This window comes from Daktulosphaira vitifoliae, unplaced genomic scaffold, assembly GCF_025091365.1.
Source record: "Daktulosphaira vitifoliae isolate Bord-2020 unplaced genomic scaffold, ASM2509136v1 Scaffold_1, whole genome shotgun sequence".
Taxonomy (NCBI): domain Eukaryota; kingdom Metazoa; phylum Arthropoda; class Insecta; order Hemiptera; family Phylloxeridae; genus Daktulosphaira; species Daktulosphaira vitifoliae.
Window position 1 is genome coordinate 12444412 of NW_026099572.1, and position 27308 is coordinate 12471719.

A 27308-nucleotide genomic window follows, 5' to 3' on the forward strand; every position below is an offset into this window, starting at 1 on the left:
TCATTTTTTACTAGTTAGTAATAATATCAAAAATTTGAAGTGATAGAAAAAGTCTAACTTCAGATTTGAAAACGGCGTGAAAAGTGTATCTTTGATTCTGATGAAAGTTCCTTATACAGGGGCGTCATTTCAGTTTTATTTTATGTGTGAGATTTCAAGTAGGCTATTTTAAAATAGATATACCTACTTAAGTAAATTATTCTTAAGTACTAAATATAAATAATAATAATACTTACTAATTTAATAGCGTCCGGTACGAATATCATCAATAGTACAGTATGATATATTTATTGTTTACTTAATTAATTGTTACCAGAATATTTGTTTATTAACCCATGTAACCATGCTAATACAATGTTTTTGAAATTTAAATTGTTGTATAAAAAATTGGTGCATTATTTTTGCAGGCCAATTGGGACTGTTTATAAAGTAAGGGGTGCGGTTTAGTTAGTAATAACATCAAAAATTAAAAGTGATAGAAAAAGTCTAATTTCAGATTTGAAAACAGCGCGAAAATTTGAAAAAGAAAAGTATATTATTGCTTCTGATGAAAATTCATTGTAGTCCAATGCATTTGTTTATAGTAACAGTAGATAACAAATGTGTGTTTAAACACAATTTCACAATGTGAAATGTGAATTGTGAAATGGTCATTAGAGCGGCATTTTAACCCAGCGACACCTAAACATGACAACACGTGTAAAGTATGTGCAATATAAAAAAAAATGCCTCCCCTTAATAAGTAATTTATGTGAAATGTGAAAGTATAGACTAGATTAGACGTAATAAATTAATAAGTACGTTAATGCAAATCTACCTTGTCTAAACCCATGTTGTGAATTACAAAGAATATGTTTCAGTTGACTAGAAAATTTATTTTCAACTATTTTTTCAAACAACTTGACTAAATAATTAAGTTTTGAAATAGGCCTGTAGGTTTGTACATTGGATTTATCACCCAATTTATGAATAGGTGTCAAAAAACTATTTTTCCACTGATTAGGGAAGGTACCCGAGTTCAATGATAATTGGAAAAGGAAATGAATTGGCAAAACTAATAGACAACGATAGTCATAAAATATTATATTATAAATAACAACGTATTTTTATTTTTAGATCATAAGTTTATTTTAAGAAACTAGTACAAATATTACAAAAATTATTGTTCATAAATTTACTGAAGATAGGTTAATTTTCTAACATGATTTGGTTTAGGCCACTGAGAAGCCCATGAACTATAACTATTTTCTTGGGTTTCGTTGAAAAATGATGGTCCGTCGTTTTCGTCATACATTTCTTCTTTTTCCTAAAACAAATTATAAATTTAATGACAATAAAAGTAATGATAATTTATATTCACTCAACTCACATTGATTTGAAACGTGCCCTCGGAACACGACTTGACCCATCGATCGACTATTTCATCGTATGCTACATTCTTCAACTTGCTTAGGTAGCTATTATCACCTTTTGGGATAATTTCGTTGAGTGTTAAATCGTTTATACTTCTTATTAAATTATACATTTCACCATTGGGTGATTGTTGAGTTCTAAGACCTGTCCATTTACTATCGGCGTATTGTACAATACGACCTATTAGATCTATTCCTTGCATACGCGTTTTTAATTTTCTTGTTATACCATTGTTAATAGTATACTCCAATTGCTTAAGCACCTGAATGTTTTCATTATTTAATAATACACGACATCCATCGAGCGTTACTGATTCTAATACTAAATGTACTGTATCACGATATAATACTTTAAATAGTTTGAAACAATCATTTTAGTTAAAAATATTGTTTTCGTTCCTCATAGAAGTTGATTGTAAAAATAGATTTATTTCATCCATCATGCCGTAAACAATATTTAAAAATTGTATTGACATGGTAATATATCGTGAAGGAGTAATAATATTTACCATAATATTGAAGTCCTCCTTTGGATTCAATCCCAAAAATTTTCTGTCACTGAACGAAATATTATAACTGCTTGAGTCAAGCATTTCGACTGGCGGTGTCAGTGCAACATAAACATAACGTTGTTTTCTCATACATTCAGCGGCCATATTATTCATTTAGAAGAATTGCTGTACAGCTGAAGGTTCTTGAAGACAAAGTAACTTTATCGGAGTTTCCACGTTCATTTCTGCGAAAAGATACTCATTAATTGTATCGTAATCGATTATTAAATTATTAATTATATAGCATTCACTCCCGTATACACTTTCCTTTTTGGTGCTAAATATTTTCACAAATTTATAATAAATTATAATCCTACCCCAACCAATTAGACTAATCATTGACAGACTTCAACATGTTCGTGTATGATTTAATTAGAAAGATACATTAACGATTACTCATTAGCGTAAATATCTGTTCGCAAGAATGTTTAACTACTTAAAGTAAATACTTTGAATTAGAAAGGCTCAATAACATTTAATCGTTAAAGAAAAAATATCTATTTTGCAAACATTGAAGTGCTACTGAACTAATGAATAGAATTTGACTCAATATCAGAAATTGTAGTTGCAAATAATATTGCACTATAAAATAACTTTACAACTATATTATTAAACTCTAAATTTTAAATAGACGAGATTAAGCGTAACATCGATGTTACGTCTAATCTAGTCTATACTTTCACATTTCACATAAACTACTTATTAAGGGTGTGAATTAAAGGGAGGCATTTTTTTTAGGTATGTTTAGGTTTCGTTGGATTAAAATGCCGCCGCCACCTCCACCATCGTTGCCACTTCCGCCGCTCTAATGTCCTTTTGAATTTTCAAATTTGACATTAACTACTTATTTGTGAGTACATGGAAATAAATAAAAACATTTATTATTTTTGTAACATAGATATTTTTTTGGAGTTTCGTTGGGTTAAAATGCCGTCCTCTGATGACCATTTCACACTGTGAAATTGTGTTTAAACATATACTTATATAATTTCGGCATTCGAGCCAGAGTGAGAGCCGTAAAAATTATTTAAACCAGTTAGAAGCACAGTTAACCGTACTAAAAGTCAATGAGACAGATAAAGCAAATTATTTAATTGAATTGGTCCTGAAATGTATAACCATTTGTAAGTAGCGTGTTTGCCGGATGAACAGCGTGATAAAATGTACGATGAATTCATTACTATCCTTGAAGAAATTTTTTCTTCGCGTCGATTAGTGGTGAGTGAAAAATTAAATTTAATCAAAGTGTTCAAGGGGCAAGTGAATCTATCCAGAAATTCATCGATAGTTTAAAAAATTTAACAAATTTTTGTGAGTTTGACACTTATTTAGACAACGTATAGCGGGATAGTCTTATTGTTGGCCAGAAGGATGAATCAATACAAGGAAAATTACTTGGCAAAAAGACTTTAAAGTTTGAAAAAGCATGTGAAATTGCTTTAAATTCCGAATTAGTTGGTAATCAAACTAGTCAAATAAACCAGTCTTATTCGCAAATAAATGTGGTTACTAAATTGTACATGGAATTTAAGAAAAACACAAATAATCCTACGACGGTGTTTAATAAAAATATAAACAAATTCAGTTATCTCAAGGTAATAGTCAGTTAGTCAGGCAGTGTTTTCGGCGTGGGAGAAATCATGATCATTGTACGTGTCCAGCAAAAGAGTGGAAACGATTTACATGTGAGGCCTTGAGTAATACCTCAAATTTAAAAATTTGTAAAGTCAAAACAAAGGGTAAATGTATTAATTTTATTGAATCGGTGGCTGATATAATACTGTAAATGTAAGTTCTCTGAGCTGTGAGCCTTTAATGGTAAATATTAAAATTAATGGGGTTTTACTAAATTTTGAAATAGATAGTGGCGTCCGTTACTAATATTCCAAAAAGTGTTTATGCAAAAGTTAAAATATAAAATATGTCTGGAGTCGAACCGATACATTTAAATTCGGTTAATAATACTGACATAGAAGTGTTAAGGCAATCCTTAGTTGATATAGAGTTGGTAAGTAAAGTGGTAAAACTCAATTTGATTATGATTTATGACAGTTTTGGTAAGAGTTTATTAGGTAGGCATTGGTTAATATACGCTCTCCTGATTGGAAGAAAATGTTCATTAGTGTAACGAGTGAGGTAAATCGGGGAGAAAATCAGTTACTTATAAGCAGAATAGAGGATAAAAATAAAGTTGTTGATAAAATTAAAAGAAATTTTCCGTATGTCATTCATAGTAGTATCAATATGGATGACAGTATTATTGGGTATGAAGTAAATTTAACTTTAAAAGATAACTGTGTTCCAAGATTTCATAGAGCATATCAATTACCATTTGTGCTTAGATCAAAAGTAGAAGATGAATTAAGTAGGCATCACCCATAGTAGTAATAAGCCAAAAAGTATTGATAAGATTCGTGTTTGTGGTGATTTTAAGGTTACTGTAAATCCAGCATTAAAGGTTGACCAACACTCACTTCCTAGAGTTGATGAGGTATTCAAAGAGCTATGCAATTGTGAAGTGTTTACTGTGATAGATTTATCTGATACTTATTTGCAGCTAAAAGTAGCACCTGGTAGTCGCGCGATTAACACACATAAAAGCCTGTATAAATATAATAGGTTATGCTATAGTATTGCGTTAGCATCGGCTAAATTTCAAGCATCAATGGAAAATTTAATGTTAGATATTCTCAATTTAAGGAGGTAATAATGAACAAAATTGTCGTGAAACGGTAAACAAAGTATTTCTACGGTTAAATGCACATGGAGATAAAGTTAATTTTATTAAATGTCAATGGTATTATACTAGTGTGGAATTTTTAGGTCATATTATAGACGAAGATGGTATTCATCCAGGTAAAAATTAATTAGATGCAATAATGGACGCACCTAAACCTAGTGATATTACGAAATTAAAGTCTTTTTTAAGGTTAATAAATTATTATAATATATTCATTTCAATGTCTTCAACTTTATTAGCTCCGTTATATGAATTGACAAAAATTAATACTAGTTGGGAATGGTCAACAGAATGTGAAGAAGCATTGCACCAGGCTAAAGTAGCTTTATGTAATAGTCAGTTGTTAGTTCAATTTAACCCAAAGTTTCCCTTAGTTTTAACCACAGATAGTAGTAGTTATGTAGTTGATGCAGTAATTAGTCATATAATCGATAATGAGGAGAAACCGATAGCGTTTGCGTCGAGCACGCTATCCAAAAGTCAATTTTTTTCACAAATTGAACGTGAAACGCCAGCAATAATTTTTGGCGTAAAAAAATTTCATAAATATTTGCTTGGTTTAGATTTTTTTTGATAACTGATCAACCATTAAAAAAAAATTTTTAATCCATAAAAAAATATCCCGATAGTATCAACGTCAAGATTACAATGATGGGTAATCATTTTATATAGTTATTGATATATAATACAATATGAACAAGGTACATAGATCAGTGACGCGGATGTGTTATCCAGGTTACCAGTATCAAATGAAATTGAAGAGAAATCCGAAAATTGATCTTTTTTGGTAGAACTGCCACTATTATATAAAAAAGTTGGCGAGGAAACAAAAAAAATGAGGCATTCAAAAAAGTATGTAATTATATTGTTTTATGTTGGCCAGCAAAAATAAAACACCAAGTTCTTCTACCGTATTTTCGTCGACGGAGTGAGTTATCGGTCGATAAAGATTGCGTTATTGTAGGTTGTAGAGTGGTAAAACCTAAGAACATTCAACTGCATGTGTTAAATATACTACACGAATGTCATCCCGGTATAGTACGTACGAGAATGTTGACTAGGTCACATATGTAGTGGGAAACATTATGTAATGATATAGAACGTTTTAGTAAAGAGTGTAATGAATGTCAAATAAATCAAAACGATAAATCTAAAAATGATAAGGTATATGTTAGTTGGCTAATGTCGATTATGGTTTAGGAAAGAGTTCATATCAATTTCTTTGAAATTAATAAAATTAAAATATTGTTATTAGTAGATGATTATAGTAAATGGATTGAATGTTAGGTTATGAATCTTACAAATGCTAGTAAAGTAATTGAATTTTTAAATAGTTGTTTCTATTGACTTTGGTTTGCATAAAAAAATGGTTATAATAATGGTCCTCCTTTTAGCTCAGCTGAATCTCATGATTTTTGTGAAGGTAATAATATTGATATTTTCACGAAATTGAATGTATATTTTCAACGAGCAAAAAAATAACAGTTTTAACAAAAATAATTAGCAAATTATTGCGCAATACAATATTATACTATACTATAAAATGTGTTTATGTGCGTGTGTGGTGTGTACGTGTGTAACTTTGAGCAATCAAGTTCTTTAATTCGAATACCGTCCAAAGATCTGCACCGGCTAAGTTCTACATATGCTTGTCCAGCAGTAAACAGCCGAGAGCCCAGATAAATGACTGCATGATTAACTGTACAGCCTTGCATCTTAAGAACGGTTGATGCTGATATGATCGCATTTGCATGTGCTCATATCTCTTTTTCCCATAACATCACTGTACCGTTTATTACACACACACACACACACACACACATATATATATATAATTGACACAGTGTCATACAATACTAACAGGAGGACTGACTGCACACATAAACACTTTCGGAATTCACGGCCACCGAGCCATAATACGAATGTCCCGATCAGCAGTTGACCCTTTACTATCATCGCGACAATTACTCTTGCTCTTTTCTTATACTTAACTTAAATTACCTACCACGTAAAGAGTGTATGTGTGTCGTCGTCAGCTCCCTGTTTTTGGCTGTGACTATTATTATCTCTAGGTGTCCAGCAGGTTGTATTATTTATTTAATATATCTTTACTTAATAAATATTTATATCGTTGTTAACCAAATGTGTTATATATATGTTACGGGTAAAGTACAAAATATGGTTAGTGTTCACATTATCCGGGTAATGTGTACACTACCTGTACCTATTGGATAAAGTAAAAATACTATTTATAAAACGTTTATTTCGTACTTTACTCGGGTATTTTACACATTATCTACGACTGAGTGGGTAAAGTACTTTGATAAAATGTATATGATAAAATAACGATTGTAGATAAATGTTTATGAAGAAACACACGCAATAATATTTAGTACAGTGCTAGTTCGTCTTAATACACGCGTCGTACATATAATAGGTTTTTAAAATGACTTCACGTGAAAAATTTTATGAATGTTTTTATAAAATAGTTAATGAAAAAAATAATAATTCAGTTTATTTATCGGCAGTTAAGTATAATGAAATAGTTTCGGAAATTAAAAATGTGAGATCAAGTGGAATAAAAAGTAACAAGGCATATCGAATTTTGAAAAAATACGACCTCATTACTATTGGAGAAGAAGATAAATTAATATTGCCGTTGTTGGAAGGTAATACAAACATTTTGTACTATATTACTAATGAAAATATCTATGATGTGCTACACGATGTACATTTGAGTATTGGGCATGGTGGAAAACACCGCATGAATGCTGAAGTTAAAAAAAAGTATAAAAATATAACACAAGAAGCAGTGTCTATTTACTTAAAGTTTTGTGAATCGTGTCAATCTAAACAAAAATCTAAAAACAATAATAAATAATAATAAATCGTAATAATAATAAATAATTTTTTTTTGAATTAGTATAATTTGGTTTTTGCTACTAGAAAGACTTTGTATAATCTGTACCATTTACCGAAGTTATAAGTTTACGATTATAGTTATACGAATACATTATCCACAGCACACCGGATAATGTATAAATTGATTGGATACTACATATTTAAGGTGGATAATGTATACATTACACTGTTCGTATGGATGAGGTTCACATTACCCGGGTAATATGTACACTAACCATTTTTATACTTTACCCGTAACATATATATTATAGTGCGACCCTTGGTAGTTCCTCTAAGGGAATATAAATTAAATAGGAAACCCCAGTACCTAAGGTAGATATAGCCTAGCCTGCTATCTCCTGTTGAAATATTAGAATACCCCCTAAGAATACTGTTGGCGGGCATTTAGGCTCAACCTCTAAATAGCGACGTAACAATACCCAACTCAGAATTATCGGTAACATTCGTCTCTTAGCAGTTCCATAGCTTTATTTTGCTGGAAAATCTATCGATTATGGCTTAATTACGTGTTCAACATCTGAACCGAAATTAATACGGACTAACGGGATGTCTTCCGCATATACTTGGTTCCTGCGAAAATTTGGCTTTATAATTTCTGTAATGAAGCCCATGTTACCATTCACTAAACCCTTTGACACATCAATGTTCAACCTTAACATCACTTTAGCTCCAACGAATATTTTCAATACATTAGGAAGACATCCTATTTTATTTATATCATTGGGTATTACAGAATTTATGTCTTCATTACCTAAATTTCGTGTAGCATCAATAAGTTGGTCTTGTGCTTTAATTAAATAAATAGCAGTCCGTTTATTCTCAAAATTTTGGAGAACTTTTTCGTTATGTCTAGTAAGTTGGTCATTTGTCGGATAAATCCTCAAAGCTCTCTCAATCGAAAATTCTTCAGATTTCAGAATTCTTACCAAGAAGAACTTCTTAGATGTTAATTCTCCAATTCTAAGGCGTTAAGCACATCTATGTATGTCGTGTCTACTTGTTGGCGCATGTTTGGTTTGAGTTCAACCAGGCGGAATTACCACCACAAATGTGTAGCGGGTTTCATGTGTTCTGGTTGTTGAAATACTTGATGTCCTCGGATAGGTGGTAACTGCATTAGATCACCAAAGAGTAAAACATTTATGCCTCCAAAACAAAGGACTTTTCAATTGACGCAAACGAGTGTCGATCATGCAAAGCATCTCATAAGGTACCATAGAAATTTCATCTATAAACAGAAACTCAACGTTTTGCCATAATTGTTGCATACCTCTCAAATAAATACCAGTTAGAAATGGCATGCTAACGATAACTCCATATTTTTGTACTGGTAGTTTTAGCAGATGGTGTAGTGTAGAGCCACCAACCAATTGTGCTACAAATCCAGTGAGAGCACCAATTTTCACAACCGATTTTCCATAAAATTGGTTAACTTGGTTATTCAAAATATTGAAGAGGAAAGTTTTTCCGGTACCTGCTACACCAGTTACAACAATTTTTTCTCGTTTAATATCATCGTTAAGTTGATTTTTGATACTTTCTGTAATGAAGATGACCAATTGTCTTTGATCAATATTCATAGCCTGTTGTGCTCCCTGAAATTGATGATTGCTTATTTCTGTCTCTGGTAATTCTTCTTCCCCAAGTTCAGGATTGATATTCTCTGGCTGCTCTAAAATTTCAAATGCATGTATTTGATTGAATTCGTTTTCAAACTGTTGGTCATTCTCTCGAAATTGACACATATATATACACTCATTTCTTTCAAACGATCCTCCCGATCTAAGAAGGCCTCTTTTGCATTTTTAAAACTTTCAAATGGTTCAGTTTCCAAACGGTAAGGCATATATTGAATGACTAAGCTGTAGAAAATGTTTTCTGGATCTGATATTGCTATAAAGTATGGTACCCTCACAACTGCGGGAACATTCCTCACAGCCATTTTGCTCTTATCCAAGAAGAGTTGGCGACATGTGTTTGGATGTTCTTCATAATTATCATGATCAATACTTTCTTAGGTCTCGCTTACCTTTTTTGTATAAAATGGTTCAAACAACATTGCAAACGCTGTAAGGCTCATGTTCGCAAAATCATTGTCAGGATGTTGTAACGGACGTTTTTATATCTTTCAAAGATATTGCTACAATAGCTAGTTGCGTGTCCACTTTTGTCGAATTGCAATACTCTTTAACGCTGTTCTTATGTTTAGATAAATGCAGCTTCGCGAGTGTTCTCGTAATGGGATATGACAAATTCGATACGCACATTCTGCACTCGATATTTGTCGTTCATGAAGAATCTTCATACATATCCTGAACAGTTTGCATGAAATATCTGTCTCTTCACGCTGAATTTGCTGTATTGCTTGCACAATTCCAGAATCTACACCTTCGGGTTCTGTTTTCGATAGACACTTTGCTATATAGTACGCTATCGCATCGTTTGATCCGCACGGCTAAATATACATGTTGCCCGACCATAATCTTAACTCTGGGTGGTAATTATTTACCCACGTTTTTTCAATTCGACGCTTAAGTAAACAAATTCTACCTCCGTTACGAAGAAAATCATCTGAAGAATGGGACGCAATTCGTGTTTCGTTACATTTCTAACCATGAAATGTCGACTCTAAATTACTAGGTACTTTTCGATTGCCTTTAAGTCTCATAAATTTTGAGCGTATTAGGATCAACTATTAACAAAGCTTTTCATTGATCTAACTAGTTGAGATAATTTGAGCTAAATGTTACAAAGTAGGTTGGAGCTCCTAAACATCTGATTTGAGCTAATAGCTCGTTTAAGGCTGATCTCCAATATGCTATAGAACCTCTCAAATTTTTCACATACAGATGGACTTCTTCGACTGCACCTTCTTGATTAACGATTTTCTTACCACATGCTGATATAGTGCTTTTGATACGATGATATTCAAAGGATAAGGCATAAAAAAGATAGTCGTTGCGTTGAAATCTTGTATCACTTCCCAAAATTCTACACTGAAAGTAGTCTAATGCTGTAATATTTACGGGTCTTTGCTCTTTAATACCGTATTTTCCATAAGAAAATAAGAAGTACCAGGCAAATTCTACTGCTTTCAGTTCATGTCCTACATTAACGATATTGTCGTTATGCTGCCTGTAGCACGTTTACAGATCCTCGCAAACTCTCCTGAATTATCATATTCGATGATGCAAGCTTTTCCGTAGCTGTCGTTCGCTCTGGATCCCTTTTGACCACAAGAGTGTGAATTGCTGAAGTAATATTTTCCATTTTAGTGCATCACTCCGAATGATTGTTCATCTGTTATCAATATGCCGGCGCTATATACCACGAACAGATCTTCCAAACCTTGACGATGGGTGCGTCCAAAGTTTGCTACATTATACTTATCATTCAAGCTTCCATATACGCTTGATTCATCAACAAAAGTGATCTTAAATCTTTTCCAAATGCGATCAAATCAATTTTGACCACATTAAAATTTCACACCAGTAGGCATCTATCATCTTTAATAGGATATGCCGATTGACTTCTCTCCGTTTGAAATCTTATTTCGCTGTAGATTTGGTCACCTATTATCATATTCAGATTGAGTGTTTGTCGACCAGTGTTGTAGTGCAAGAATACTAGCTTTTAGGATGTTGGACAATGCCATCGCACAGCATTGTAAGCCTGCATATCCTGATGTGAGTATGGCATCGTTTCCTGGATGCCATGAAGTACGTACAATTCTCGCAAAATCGCTGATGCTCATGTAAGCACTAATTCTCTAGGTAGGTTCTTCACTAATCTCCTCAGCAACTTCTAATGGTGCTTTTTCTACTCTTATGATATCCTCATCACTCATTACGACGTTTTGATCGATAGTGACGTCTTTATAAAGTGGATTGTTAGCTACTAACCAATGGAGTGCGTCATATACTTTTTGTTTAGATACTGAAAACTGTGGAGTAACGTTAATATTTTCAAAACACTCAGTAATGATAACTATTCCAGCATTACTTGTGGATCTTGGTAACATCTTCGAATGATTTTCAGTAACTTCGAGAAAATCCTGAGCGAATATTACTGCTTGACCTCGAAAACTATATTGCCCAAATACACTGCTAAGTTTTATAATTTTAACAAATGGTATAATAAGTGAAATCAACCTCTACTCGTCTTGTGATACTCCGAAATCACTTCTGGATCCAATTTATTCCAATAAGACTTAGATGGTGCAACATTTTTCTTTAAGGTCAAATGTGTCTAGCAACGATTGCAAACAACCAAGCAATTCTTTTGTTATAATTCGTCAGGCAAATATGATGCTGTTTTAGTATCTACAATCCACTTAGAAAATTGATATTTATAGCACCGTTTAGTGCAAATGTCCCATAAATATAATAAATAAAACTCAATAAATAAATATTCACTTTCAGAAATAAACAAAATTTTTTGCAACAAATATTATAGCAGATTCTGAATGAAATTATGTCACTGATTCCGGAATTCTTCTTAAAATATTCAGAATAATTCTAGTTTTTAAAATAATTGCTAATTAGTAAAAATAAAATAAGTAATTATTTGCTTATAAAAAAAATTCCAAAAAAATTAATTTAAAAATTGAATGAGTTATATTTAACAAGTACTTTCAAAATTTAACAACTACATATCAAGTTTAACTAACAATACATAGTTTTCAAAGTTGATTTTGATAGTTATTTAAAAAAAAAATAAAATATGAACTTTTTCATATAATTTTTTTTTTTTGTTTAATCTAAAATTATAATTTTTTTTGTAGCACATAAGAAATTTCATAAGGATTTAAAAGAATGTAATTCTATATTATTAGCATAAATAAAAACTGCAATAATTTTTGTTTTGTTAAAAAATAAAAAAAGCTTAAAATATTATACCTGATGCTGCAATGGTAAAAAATTGAGAATCAAATATTTTATTAAATTTTAAATTATTCCATTTTTTAAGGTTATCTTTTCAGTATATTACCAGTAAATTATAATTTTAATCTATCAGCAAATTCGAGCAGCAATATTTAAATGTTTAAGGAAACAATCAATGAAACAAACATTCAATGAACAAATTGAATGGGACTTGAATTTGCAATAATAATATTTATTATGAAAATCAGCAATTAATAAAATTAAACTTGAATACGTTTCAATAAAGCTTGCAATATATCATTTTGAGGTAATACTTCTAATTGTTTTACTAAGTCCACTAAATGAAAAAATTCAATACAAAGATTAGAAGTTACAAAATATAATAATATAATAAACTTACTTTTATTTCCAAATATTGTGTCAGATATAATAGCAGCATGGATACTTTGAGCTAACCTTTCAATCACAATATCAACTTTATTTCTTAATTGTTGACTATCTGATCTATATTAATAAATATGTATCATACTTATAATTATCTTTTGTAAAAAGTAAAATAATTTTTGTATTGTATTGGTTTTAAATTAATAAAAAAATGTTTAATTAAAAACCAATTAATTTTAATACAATTTAACTCATTTAATTTTTACATTAAATTAAAATAAATTCAAATGAAACAAAAATATAGCTACTTTAATTTCTAAATATAAGTAAGAAATTGAGTTACTTAAGAGCATCTTCAATGAATTCTTTAAGTAATGGAGGCACTGAAGTATGGGTACTCATGGTATAAGGTCTACTAACTCTTTGATTCTGTTCTGAATATACTTTCCAACCTTGCATTACACTTTCTATTAGAGCACAGTGAAGTTCAGAATATAATTCTAAATCGTCACTATTTTTTACAAACAAAGGAGCAAGGAAACACCATCTAAATAAACCATGTATAGGAAGTGTAGCGGCCATAGGAATAGCTCCACAAGGTAATGCTCTTTGTAAATCTGTATAATGTGCAGTAAAACATAAACAAGGGTCTGAATTAATCCAATGAACAATTGTTTCTAAAACAATCCTTGGGGGTTCTTTAATAACAACATCATGGGGTTCTAAAACAAAAAAAAGTAGAAACTTATTTTTAACTAAAATTTTTTTGTCTCTAAAAAAATAATTTTATTTAAATATCTATACAAATATTTTTTATTCTTTTTTTAGTTTTAATGAGAAGATAAATAATTTGAAAATAATAATTTTTCAGAAGACTAGAAATATAAAAAAATTTAACATGATAGTAAATGGAAATTTTAAAATTCATATAATTATAAAAATATAATACCTATGAAACAACACTGTTGCACTTAACACAGAAGAAAAATTAAAAAAAAAAAACTAATAAATAACTAATAAAAAAATTTGTAATTTTTAGAAGGCAAAATAAGGTTTACAAAAACTGTTTAAACATATCACAAGTCTAATATTACAAAACTTATTAACTACTTATGCAATTTAATGATCTAACAAGCTAACAAAAATAATTGATACTTATATTAATTTTTTGAATGTTTAAAGTTTTCAATATTATTATATATACTATATAATTATAGGTTAGTATACATATACTAACCTCAAAGACAAAGAATATTAGAGATAATGATGGTGTAAAGAATTTTCGATCACATTAGATTAAATGTTTATGTATAGATATTATATTTACATAAACATAATATCCAAAAGAAATCTAATGTTATAGTTTTAACAATCATGATTAGATTTGTTAATTTTCCCTTAATAATTTTGAACTTTTTTTTTAGTTATATTTTTATAATATAAATTACCAAACTCAATCTAGCTTAACTTTATATTATGCGTAAACTAAACCCCTAAACTTGAACCTGTTTGGTTAAAACTTAAAAAAAACAAATTTCTCCATTAAATTTATAAATTACTGAATTTGATTATTCTTTAATCAGATTTTGAAAAATCTTAATTCTTCTGTTTAGTAGTACTAATCTAATATTTTTGAAAAAGTATAAACAATATATAAGATTAAATATGCCCATTATTAGATAGATTGAACATTATGGTTTGTTCTATCTAATTTTATAATGCTTGCATAGCACAATACAAGCAAACTTGTGATTTTTATTGATAAGAAATGTAACAAAAATATTTATGAATCCCATAAAATATTAAACTCAAAATTAAAATAGTAAATATTAAGGTTTACTTGTCACAAAATATAATTCTGCTAATGATGTCATCAAGTTAGCAGTAAACAGTGGAGCATTCTGTGGTAATGTTTTTAATGCTATGTCTTTAGTGCTTGTAAACATAAAGCATTTCTTAACAAGTCCATCAGCTAATTGTAAACTGTACTTTGATGAGCAGCCAAGCTGCTGCATTTGGATACCAGCAGATTGCAGTATAAGATTACTATATGTTGTAATTGCTAATGACACTAAACTCACTAACATATTGGTTCGTTGAGGAGGTGCACCAAACTGAGGGAAGAGTGTCATGAAAATAGCATTAAGAGAGGTGTCTCCACAACAGTTATCAATTTCATGTTTAATCTTTGTTTTATTAAAATATTCACACAACATTACCAATAGTTCTAAGTGTCTGATTCTTGACATTGGCTATTAAATATAATAATAATTAATTATTGTAATTATAAATAATTTTACATAAAAATAAAAATTTAATAATTAACACATCTAGCAAAATGACTGTGTTCACCAAAGTATCCTCAGGCTTAACAATTAAAAAAAGTTACACGATTTTGAGGGAATGAAAAATTAAAAACAAGTGTATGGATTTTTTTTTTCTTTGATAATTTTTTTTCATAGTTCAGATCGAGTAGAGCACTTACATATTTAATAAATTTAATTTGTATGTTACTTTTATTATAGTAATATATTTTACATAAATATTTTATATTAGGATTTAAATTAAAACACTTAACCAACTTTTGTAGGTTTCCCTTCTTCATTTGTTTCGCAAAATATAAATTCAGATATTAAATCCATTGCAAGATCTTCATTTAAATGCTGTTTACGAGTGGTTTCGCCATTAATTACTGTTTCTACAACGTTAAATAAATAAAAATAGAAAAGGTTTTAAAATATGTTATATAAAAATTTTAGTACATACGTATTTGGTTTAATGCATTTTCTGTAGAAAGAGGAAAAGCGTATTTCCTTAAATTAATTTTTACATCATTATAATCCATACTGTTAAATTCTTAATAAATTTAGGACTGAATTCAAAAGTACTGTTTAAAATTTGTAATTAAAAAGGGAACGAAATTAATCATTTAAAATATAATAGTTTACCTTTAATTACGAACTAAGACATAATGGTAATGTACATGAAGCCTTATCAACGAGTGTGAAGTGAGCAATTTCTAGCTAGCAATTTCTTATCAATTTAAAAATGCGGTAACAACTTGGTTACCGCATACATGCTACTAACTGAATCCGCTATAATAACCCACTACTTCAAGAAAATATTGTTATTAAATGATGACGATAGAGGCCGCTATAATAACTCACGAAATTAATAAAACAATTTGTTGTTCAATTTAAGCTTTTGAAAAAACAAATATGCAAATGTAAATAAATTTATCCCCTCTAAACCACTTCCCAAGAATTTATTTTCTTTGTAACCAAAAAGGAAACAAGCATAATACTTGAATTTTGTTATTTCTAAAGTAATGACCAGGCACTACAGGCACGCTTACAATAATAACTAATAGATTGACTATAAACAAAGAATACTAATTTTAGCTTCGATGCGAAACTGAGAAGGTATTAATTTTACTATGATGTGTTTTTTTTTTGTGTCTGTATACGCTCAATCTCAGCTCTCGCTGGACCGATATTGGTGAAAAATATGTCAAAAGATCACAAATCGTATCTAGTCGAAGAGATTACCCTCAAAATTTGAAAAAAATTCCCTCATTCCCCGTAAACGTGGAAAATCCCCCAAAAAATTACAAATTTAAAAATCGCTAATTTTCGAAATTTTTTCAATTTTTTTTTTACTTAAAACTGCCATAACTTTTTCAAAATTGTTCAAATCAATAAAAAATTTTTTAATAGATGCATAATATTTTTACCTATCATATGGTATGTTTTTTTTATAAATCTGACCCTAAACCTGCCCACAGGGGGGTTTAAACGAGTACTGAGACTGATGAATGACACAAGGTACTGGAGTCGACTAACCACGATGGTCAGGTATTTTGGATTTTTATAATAATTTGAACTATTGCCAATTTGGCAATAAATATTATTTGTTAATTCATCAGTCTCAGGAAGCGGATGTGCTGTCTGTAGTTTATTAAAATAATTCTCACAATAATGGTGACGTGACACCATCACAATGAGAAACTCTATTTTTAACACGCTTATATTAGTTTCACTTGTATGTGTGTAAAGACTTCCATACACTAAACGATCGGTTTGTCGATTTGACAGATTAATTGATAAGTGTGTGGTAATGTTTGTCAACAAGTCGACGATTAACAAATTGATGCTTTGGAAGTATCGACTGGTCGATTGATAAACAGGTTGATACATGTATAAACACGTGCGTGGAGTAATTGATAAACCAACGTGATAATCCTGCTATTTTTTAATTAATATTAATAGTAAGTTGTGTGCGTTCAGACAGTGTTATCTTTTATAAAAAAATTAATATTTTTTTTATTGTCTTTTAATTTAATTGTTTTCAAAATGACATTTAAGTCGGACAAACAGTTTTTAATGAAATTCATAGAAATTTACGAAAAACATCCAGCTCTGTGGAAGATAAAAAGCGATCTTCATAAAAATAAGCATTTAAGAAATTTGGGGTTGGATGAATTAATACAAAAATGCAAAGATAAATATCCAGAAGCTGATCGTGAGTTTGTGAGAAAAAAAATCAATAATTTAAGAACAACTTTCCGGCGAGAACTTGTAAAAGCTTTTTGACCATTTTCTTTTTTTCGTCTTTTGTTCATTATCATCCAAGTCTACTATGCATACAAAGGGTCCAATAGTGATTAACATTTTTTTTCTATTTTCTATAATTGACATACATAATTTAAACTTATTATTTAATCTTAATGTATATATCAGTAAATTATAAACGGTACAAAAAAATAAAAACGAATCAACAAAATGTGTCAAACTGAATATACTATTGTGGTAAACTGGGGTTTCTACGTCCAATTTGCCCACGCGGATAAGTGTAATCGAGAAGAGTCAAAATAATAACTATAATGTAACATTCATCGATTGTACACTGACCACCGAGTGAGTGGTCAGGTCCCTTTTTATTAGAAATAATAATCAATTAACAATACAATTAACAATGTTTCTAGTGTTATACTTTCTAATACAATTAATAATAATCTATTATTTACTTTTACTTTCTAATAATACAAATTCCTTAAAACTAATATATACATATAGTTATTAGTTCATGACACCATCACCCTTAAAGAGAAATAATATCTTCAGATATTATTTCTTACAATTTTAAAATATATTATTTATTATATTTAATTAAAATACAGATAATTTTATGTTAAATTTTCTAGTAACCTACGTCTAAATCTAGTATTATAAATAAATCTTTCTTGTCTATTTACAATTGGATTTTCTTCTAAGTTTAAAGGTTCTAATTCTATTGTGGGTTGGTTATTAACGGGTTTTTTCTTACAATATTTTATATAAATATATACAATTACTACCACTAATAGTAATCCGAAGGTTTTAAAAAGTAAATTTATTATAAACTTATTATCGTTATAAAATTCGTAAACGTGTTTGTTTGCTAATAAGTCGACGATGCGTTCTTGGTAAGATAATTGTTCATTTAATTTATTAAGGGCTGCCTGGTCGAGTTTCACATTTTCCATTCTTTCGAGGTGTATGGGTTTTTGTGCAATTCTATTATGTATATAATTGCAACAACTTGAGTTCAATAGACTAAACTCCAAAGGTATCAACTCAAATTTTGATTCTAATTGAGACTGAGTAGCCTCAAGAGTAACTGATGGTGTTATTGCCATGCAGTTCTCTTTTAGGGATAGCATTCCACTTTTATTTATAATTATTTTTTCAACTATAGTGTGTGCATTGCATGATATAGTTACTACGGTATCCTTTACCATGACAAAATACCAATTATTTGGGAAGTAGGAGTGATACCAACTTTCCGAGCTAATTTGTGATATATAAACATCACAAGTCGACGGCAGGCTATATTTATTATTTAATAGGTCCGTTTCGCATATAGGGACCTTGTCTGTACCGGAAAAGAACGCGTCACTTTTGCAAACAAACACATTATTTAATAATTGACAATTACTAAGGCTGTCGAATTTGATATAGTGCGATATTAGATTATCCGTAAAAAGATATTTGACATTTTTTGTAAGATGAATAAATTGGTTTTGATTATTAAAAGGAATAAATATTGGTACAATGTGATAAATTATATAATTATTAATACTACTTAACGGTAACTTAATTTTAAAAATTAGTTTATTATTATTATATATAGTCTTAATTTCTAAAATTTTAAATATTTCGTTAATGTTATCAAGGTTTACATTTATTGGTACTTGAAGGTTATTAGGTATTTTAGTTAAAATATGGTTTATCTCGTTTAAAAATTGTTCTGGTTTTATTACTATAGGATGTAATTGATTCCTCTGAGAAAAAATAATGGCTAAAATTAATTTACTTATGGTTTTATCTAGAGATATAATATTATTCTCAACTAAGGATTGGGTAATCATAATATTTTCAAAATCTACCGAATCAGCTGTAATATTCTGTAAGCCAGATATGGACTGGGAGATTTTTGCTAAATTGTTATCAAATATTATTTTATTTTCATTAAACGAATTAATAGACGATTTTTCTTCGTCATTTAAATGATCCAACCTAAGGTTTTGATTTAAAAGAGCTAATCTATTATTATTATTATTGTTATTAGCATTATTACAATTGGTAGTATTTACATTTATGAGCTCGAAATCTTGTGGTAGAGAATCAAATTTAATATTATTAATAGAAATTGAAACGTCTTCTTCTGATGTATTTAAAATCGGTACAAATGCATAATTGTTTTTAATTTGCGTTATACAAGTTCCAATGAAAATGTTTTCGTTAATTACTATTGGGTCATATATAATACCGGTTGTGTTATTAGTTTGAACAGTTTTTACTTTAATGATAGATTCTGACAAGCCTTTAATCGAGTAATTATTAGTAAGAGAAAGGTCTATTATGTCAATTTTTTTGTGAAAATAGAATTTTAATTCTTTTTTACCTAAATCAATAATTTTAACATATTCATTAAGAAAATCGTACCCAAGAATACCATGAGACTTAATGTTAAAATTGTTTGAAACTATGTAAAATACATGTGTTATTGTTTTATGTCCTATTTTTAAATTGATTTTAGTATAACCTAGACTGTTTGTATTTCCAGCAATACCCTCTAACGTGGTAAGAGAATTATCCCAATACCTATGTCCTTTAGGTAAATCTCCTATTTTAATTAAACTAGCTTGTGCTCCGCTATCAATCATAAATGTAACATTTTTATTCAAATCTGATGAAAAAATTTTGCAATAAGGTATATCATTTTGAGATGTATTTACGGAAGATATTTGTTTAGAATCATTAAAATTAAATTTTTTACTAGTACTAGGTTCGTTCTTATTAGAATTTTTTAATTTATAACATTCATCTCGAGTATGAAAATTTTTCTTGCAATAAGTGCAGAATTTTTTATTGTTATTTTTATTATTACTAAATTTATTAGAGTTATTATTAAAATTCTGAGTATTTTGAGAATTATTTGTATTGTTATTATTACGAAAAAAACAACTTGATGTACTATGATTATTTTTATGGCAAATTTTACAAGAGTTATTAGGATTATTTGAATTAAAAGAATACTTAGCTAAATTATTTTCAGTATTAAGCGTTAATTCTTCTTGTTTAGCAATTGCGATTGCATCACTTACAGTTTTCGGATTATTAGCTAACACGATAATTTTAATTTGGTTATTGTGAAGACCTCTTTTAAATGCGCCTAAGGCCTGATCTTCACACATATCCCTAATGGCTGATTTTTTTATTTTACAAGTTAATTTGTAAGTATAAGCCTGATAAAGTTTAAATTCTAATTTTTCTACTCTATCGTTAATTTTTTCATTTTTATTCCGTTTAATGGTTTGTAATTCAACACAAAGTTGATCTGGACGAATTTCTTCTCCATAATTTTCAATAAGAAGGATTTTAAGTTCCGACCAGTCTTTTATTTCTACAGAGTCAATTAATTCTCTAGCTTTGCCTTTAATTTTCAGCTTAATGGCTAAAAACAGTTGTCTATGCTGTTCAGCCGTAGCCATAATATAAGCATCATTTACAGCATTTATGAAATTATTTAAAGTATTAGATTTGCCTTCAAAAGGTTCGCCTATTAATTGAGCTAATTCGAAAATAGAAAAATTATTTTGTGTAGCCATTATTTTTTTGTTAATTTTTTTTGTAAGGTTCGTAAAAAAAAAATTTTTAAAGAAATTTTACCAATAGCAGTATTTTACAAAGTAAAAACTTATTCTATTTATTGCTTAAACTAAAATAACTATACTAAAATAATTGTATTTACCAGAAAAGAGCCACGAAAAACAAATATTTCATTTTTCAATTATTGTTGAAAGTGCCAATGTTAGATCTCTTGAGATGGTTTCAATAATTTGCCAATTTCTTGTGGTGTCCAACTGAACGAATTTGCCGGAGATTCCAAATAGTATGATGTATCTAATTGAGCCAATTTTTCAAGGTTGCCAAATAATACGAGATGTCCAACTGAACGAATTTACCAGGGATGCCAAATAATACGAGATGTCCAATTGAACGAATTTACCAGGGATGCCAAATAATATGTGGTAAACTGGGGTTTCTACGTCCAATTTGCCCACGCGGATAAGTGTAATCGAGAAGAGTCAAAATAATAACTATAATGTAACATTCATCGATTGTACACTGACCACCGAGTGAGTGGTCAGGTCCCTTTTTATTAGAAATAATAATCAATTAACAATACAATTAACAATGTTTCTAGTGTTATACTTTCTAATACAATTAATAATAATCTATTATTTACTTTTACTTTCTAATAATACAAATTCCTTAAAACTAATATATACATATAGTTATTAGTTCATGACACTATAACTGAATACCAAACTTGGTCATCCTTCTGAACTATAGAAATTGATAAACAAATCGACAATTTTGAAGTTCCGTGTATAGCAAATTATAGATTGTCGATTTGTTGATCAATTTTTAACACGCTTATATTAGTTTCACCTGTATGTATGTATGTATGTTTGTAACTCTCCAAACGCCACGCGTTATCGCATATTCCGTTGTCTAGACTAGACTGTTATACGCATTCACCCCTCCCCACGCCTCGCTCACAATACGACGGTACACTATTCCTATAAAAATTTATTTTTAGTTATCGTACCCGTACACGCGTGCTTGTCATCAATATTATATATATGTAAACAAATTTTTATTTTGACTGACCAATAACGCCCGCGTCTAATGCGCCTTACGTATATATATATATATTCCTACCGCCGTTTATACCTCGGGTATAACGTTAGTCCGACCCGCCCGGCCATAAAACACAGCTATACTTAGTGCATGATACTTTTACGTAGTTAAGTCGCATTATTTGTATAAATATATATATTCTAATTACTATTAAAATTAATATATTAACACGATTTATTCTAATTAAGAGATATAAAGTATTCATTCCGATTACGAGGGATGATTTCCGTATCGTCATTTTTCGTCACTACCTCCACGTTCCGGGAGTGAGTAATTTACGCGCCTGCTGCTTTCCTTGGATGTGGTAGCCGTTTCTCAGACTCCCTCCCCGGAATCGAACCCTGATTTCCCGTTACCCGTAACAACCATGATATTGATAGTAACTACTATCATAACATGAAACTAAAAATTAAAAAATAAATATAGTTTAAAAAACTAAAAAAACACGCTTTTAAAGCACATCGAACTAAAAATTTAAAAATAATTTTTAAAATAAGTTTAAAATAATTATGAAAAAAATACTAGTATTATTGTGATAAAAGCGTGGGTGCATTGTGTCATATTTTTCGTATATTGAGCGCCCCACGCTTTTATCACAATAATACTAGTATTTTTTTTCATAATTATTTTAAACTTATTTTAAAAATTATTTTTAACTTTTTAGTTCGATGTGCTTTAAAAGCGTGTTTTTTTAGTTTTTTAAACTATATTTATTAACACGCTTATATTAGTTTCACTTGTATGTTGTGGGATGTTTGTAACTTTCCACGCGGCACGTGTCTACGGCCTTGAGACTAGACGGTCGTAACGCATTCACACCACCCCGCTCACCATTTGTCGACAAACAAAACCCGTAGACGCGCGCTTGTCATCAATTATATATATATATATATAACAAATTTTTATTGTGATTGACACAAATGTGATTGACATCACAAAGGATGNTACATAAAATAAGCTTTAATTTGATATATGTTTAAAGGATGCAGTATTTCCGGAACATTTTCAAAAATTAAGTTGAAAAAGTTAGTTTTTGTAAAAAAGTTGCTATTTTAAATCCCCCCCAACGAGCAGGTTAAGTGTTAAATTTTCAAAAAATGATATCAAATGAAAGGGAAATATCTAAGGTTTTAGTATAAAAAAAAATTATGTTGATTTGTTTATTTTTCAAAAAGTTATAGAAGTTTTAAGAAAAAAAAGTGAAAAAATTTCAAAAATTATCGATTTTTAAATTTGTAATTTTTTTAGATATTTCCCCCATTTGCGGGGAACGAGGGAAAATTTTTCAATTTTTAAGGGTAATGTCTTCAACTAGATACGATTTGTGATCTTTTGACGTATTGTTGAAAGAAATCGGTCCATTGAGAGCTAAGAAAAAGTGGCAACAGACATAAAAAAAAAAAAAGACATCATGGTAAAATTAATACCTTCACAGCGTCGCATCGAAGCTAAAAAAGACACATCATATTAAAATTAATACTTTCTCAGCTTCGTATCGAAGCTAAAATTACTGTTAGAAAATTCATGCGATATGACAAACATATGCCTTTATTGTCAATAACACGAGGAAAAACATAAAGGAAACTATATACAATGGGTGTCTTGCAATAAATGCTGTAGATAGATAGTGATTGACTGTATTACTGAAAAGTATAGATTAGCAGATTACAGCAAAAATTATTTTTATTGCATATTGTGTAAAGAAATAAAATATGAGACAAAAAAATCGATGAGATTAGTTAAACGTTCTTAAAAATAAATAATATATTATTTATTTTTAAGAACGTAATAAAGTAGTAAATTTTACTACTTTATTACAAAAAACTATCACAACTAGAATTTAAAATACAAGGTAGTTAGTATAAAGTAATATATAAACCATAGTGAGTTAAAATGAATAATATTCATAGTTATTATATTATAATAACTATCATAATCAAGTTATGAAATATGAAAAAGTGATAAGATAATTATTTTTTAACTTATACTATAATGTTAATTATAATTATTTTAATTGCAGAAATTTAGTAAAATATTAGGGGGCTAAAAATTATCAAATTTTTCGAATACCTTTAAAAATATAATTATTGTTAACTTTATGCAAAAAAAGTTCATCATGTATTAAAAAATTAGGTTTGCTTAGAATTTATAGAAAGGTTAACTCTATTATAATTTTATTTCGAACCCCAATATATCAATGATTATTATGATTTAACTATTATTGTAAATGTATTAGCTGTAATTATCATACTCAATCAGGTAACAAAAAGTAGTGAGAATAAATGTATTATAGAAGTTTCATCGAAAAATAACTTATTATTCATGTAATTTGTATTTTTAGATGCCGAAAAATTTGTTAACACTCTTTGTAACCACACTTATTAAAAGTCATCTAACAACGGTTAGGCTTTTAGTAGACAGTCCGAAGTCGTCTGGTGTTCAAAATAGAAGTTCATGAATGTTCAAAATTATTTAGTAACAACAAGTGGGACGGCATTGAGTGTTATACAGAGTAATCCAATATTCTATCCAATCCAATGATTTTAATTAAAGAAAAAATGATATGTATGTTGTAATGTATTCACGAGAAGAAATATAATATAACAAATTAATAATGTATAGAAATAAAAAATACAATAAATTAATCTTCTTCTTTCTACTTTTTTGTCTATGTATTATACATTAATTTATTATAATATCTAAGTGCCCAAAGACGTCCATGTGAATGAATTGTGCACATGAATAGTCCAGCAATTTTTGTCATGTAGTAGAAACCTATAATACGGCATCAGTTTTCTGCAAATTCAAAATTGATCCGAATATATTTGGTTACCAAGTTGTTACTACTTTTTTAAATTGATAAAAAATTGCTCACTTCACGCACGTCTATACCATCGTTCTATTTTCTCACTCTGTCTATACGCATAAATAAGGGGGGGGGCGTACGAATAGGTATTTTAAGATAAAATACTGGAATATTGATTGGAATAGTATATGATAGGAATGTGAAATATCAAAAACCGTAATTTTCGGGATTGATATAATACAGGGATTTTTTGAGGTTCATACGAATTGCGGCTACATATTTATTATATACTACTTCAAATCAGCCTATTAGCGTTACTCAAAAATATCACCACAAGAAAGTGTGTCTTGTTTCCTAAAATGTATTAAACTTGATGCGTTTTAATAAATTATAATTTTTTTTTTTGTGTTATCGGTGTGAAAAAAATATTTAACTCAATGATTTTACGAGATTAAACTGCCCTATTCTTTTATTTTCAAACTTTTTCTTTTATTCTCTAATAATTGTTTCTTTTTCACTCTTTTTTCGTTTTTATTCCTGTACTTTTACATTTTATGTAAGTCTTAGATTTAACTTCAAGTAATACGAAGTTATTTATGTTAGAATGGCTATTATAAAACGAACTGTTTAGTTATGAGTGAAAATTTTCATAGCTATTAATGATACGGTTGCAACTAGCATTAAAATGTACCCAAATGCTTGAAAGAAATATAGAGTAAATAAAAGTATAGTTTTGGATAACATAGTCTTAAATTTTAGAATTCAGCTATCTATATTGTTAAAATTGGCAACCCAAAATTTTTTTCAAATAATTACTACTACATATATAAATATTATAGATTTTAATTAGTCCTAAACTTGGGATTAACCTACACCAACTTTATCCTAAATAAAATCGACATCTTATTTTCGTATTAGACAAAAATTTCGCAAAAGCACTGTGAATTTTTGGTTCAAAATCAATTAACACTTTAGTAGAAGAGCATGATAAAGCAATGAATATGAAGTGGCAAATTATATGTCGAAATGCACACGTGTGATATAATACTAGTAAGGAAGTAAAAAATACCGAAATGGCAAATACACATCATTTTTAATATTATAAATTAGATATCAATTCAGTAACCTAGAGTAGAAGGAATTAAAGTGGCAAATGAAAAACTAATAAATATAAGTAAATATGTCATTTGTTCAGTGACGTTTTTAAAATTTTAATCAAATTAAATTTTAAATATTAAAATTGCTCATTTAAATTTTTTTAAATTATAACTTTTTAACTAGACATGCCAGACTCGTACAGTACTTTGTACAATTAATTTATTTTTACTGTAAATACAACAGTGTAAAAATTTTACACTGTTGTATTCCAAACAAAATAATATAATAATTATTTAAATTTTATTAGTAACTCTTAGTAACGTTAAGTGTAACATACTTCTAGCATTTTTGTTGAACTACGTATACCTGGATGTGATAATTCATGAAGTCTATGAAACATAATTTTTCTAAATTGTTTTGTAACAAATGGACATGTTTACGTGTTGACATATCTCAATAGATTAGTTTATTTGATCTAGGTAAATTTACCAGCGCCAATTTTAATCCAACAGATGTATTATTTATACAATTTTTAACTCTTCTTCTGTTCTTTTTGAATCTCCTAATTTCTCAAAATCTACTGAATTTAGTATTTTGATTTCTTCCAAATGTTAAAGTGTACTCACTACAAAATTGTTAGTTCCTAATACATGTTAAATAAATGTAGGGAATCTAATTAAGACAATTATATTATATATTATGTTAGTAAGAAAAACGATTCAATAAGAATTTTGTACCAGTTCAATGTTTAGAAGGTACCTTATACGCTTAGTATATTAACTTCAACATTTTTAAATATTTTGTATTTTAATAACAAGTAAAATATATATATTGTTAAAAAAATAGTAATTAATATTTCAATGATTAATTTTCTAATATAAATTGAAAAAAATAAATATTATAAAATACACAATAAGTTTAACAAAAATAAAACTAATAATAATGAAATTCAACTTATTTAACAATATTTCTGCAATATCATAAACAATTTAACTATTTTCAAATTCAAATTTTATCAATTTATTTTTACAATAAATTATACATCATTAATTTAAGCAAATTAAACATTAGAGTACAAAACAGTATTTCAAACCATAAATTAGTTAAATAATATTTATACAATTCTCCTAATAAAACAAAAGCACTCGTTATCCATGGTATTACACCCAGTAAAAAAATGAAATAGTATATTAAAACTATAAAAATATACAAACGAAAACAAGTAAAGATTAAATTGGTCGATACATTTTTTCGAAAGTCC

At 28.8% G+C, this 27308-nt stretch overlaps 2 protein-coding genes across 3 annotated transcripts; both read right to left on the reverse strand.

Annotated features, from left to right (window-relative positions):
* Window positions 1–1098: 1098 nt before the first annotated feature.
* On the reverse strand, window positions 1099–15901 carry LOC126896360 (integrator complex subunit 15). 2 transcript variants are annotated; one of them, XM_050669069.1, is made up of 8 exons: window positions 15659–15899; window positions 15475–15590; window positions 14733–15144; window positions 13236–13614; window positions 12909–13012; window positions 12615–12845; window positions 8377–12142; window positions 1369–2148 (listed from the first exon to the last, which is right to left on the reverse strand). In XM_050669069.1, the coding sequence occupies exons 1-6, from the start codon at window positions 15735–15737 to the stop codon at window positions 12769–12771; spliced, it is 1167 nt and encodes a 388-aa protein (XP_050525026.1). In that variant the 5' UTR covers window positions 15738–15899; the 3' UTR covers window positions 1369–2148; window positions 8377–12142; window positions 12615–12768. The 2 variants fall into 2 exon arrangements, with proteins under 2 accessions (XP_050525034.1, XP_050525026.1); XM_050669077.1 differs by lacking the exons at window positions 8377–12142; window positions 12615–12845 and adding an exon at window positions 1099–1306 and having other exon boundaries at window positions 1370–2148; window positions 15659–15901.
* Window positions 15902–17777: 1876 nt separating this feature from the next.
* Window positions 17778–21747, reverse strand: LOC126896240 (MATH and LRR domain-containing protein PFE0570w-like). Its single transcript, XM_050668860.1, has 2 exons — window positions 20038–21747; window positions 17778–19449 (listed from the first exon to the last, which is right to left on the reverse strand). Exons 1-2 carry the CDS (start codon window positions 21042–21044, stop codon window positions 18078–18080), a joined length of 2379 nt encoding a protein of 792 aa, XP_050524817.1. The 5' UTR covers window positions 21045–21747; the 3' UTR covers window positions 17778–18077.
* Between the last annotated feature and the right edge of the window lie 5561 nt (window positions 21748–27308).

What these genes read in the sequence shown, in the direction of transcription:
- LOC126896360 (XM_050669069.1), bottom strand. Translation starts at nt 15,737, where the DNA reads ATGGATTATAATGATGTAAAAATTAATTTAAGGAAATACGCTTTTCCT. An exon ending in AAGAAGGGAAACCTACAAAA is followed by an intron (nt 15,145 to 15,474) that starts GTTGGTTAAGTG and finishes TATATTTAATAG; the next exon opens with CCAATGTCAAGAATCAGACA. An exon ending in TTCATTGAAGATGCTCTTAA is followed by an intron (nt 13,013 to 13,235) that starts GTAACTCAATTT and finishes TTATTAATATAG; the next exon opens with ATCAGATAGTCAACAATTAA.
- LOC126896240 (XM_050668860.1), bottom strand. Translation starts at nt 21,044, where the DNA reads ATGGCTACACAAAATAATTTTTCTATTTTCGAATTAGCTCAATTAATA. An exon ending in GATTTACCTAAAGGACATAG is followed by an intron (nt 19,450 to 20,037) that starts GTATTGGGATAA and finishes TCAAAACCTTAG; the next exon opens with GTTGGATCATTTAAATGACG.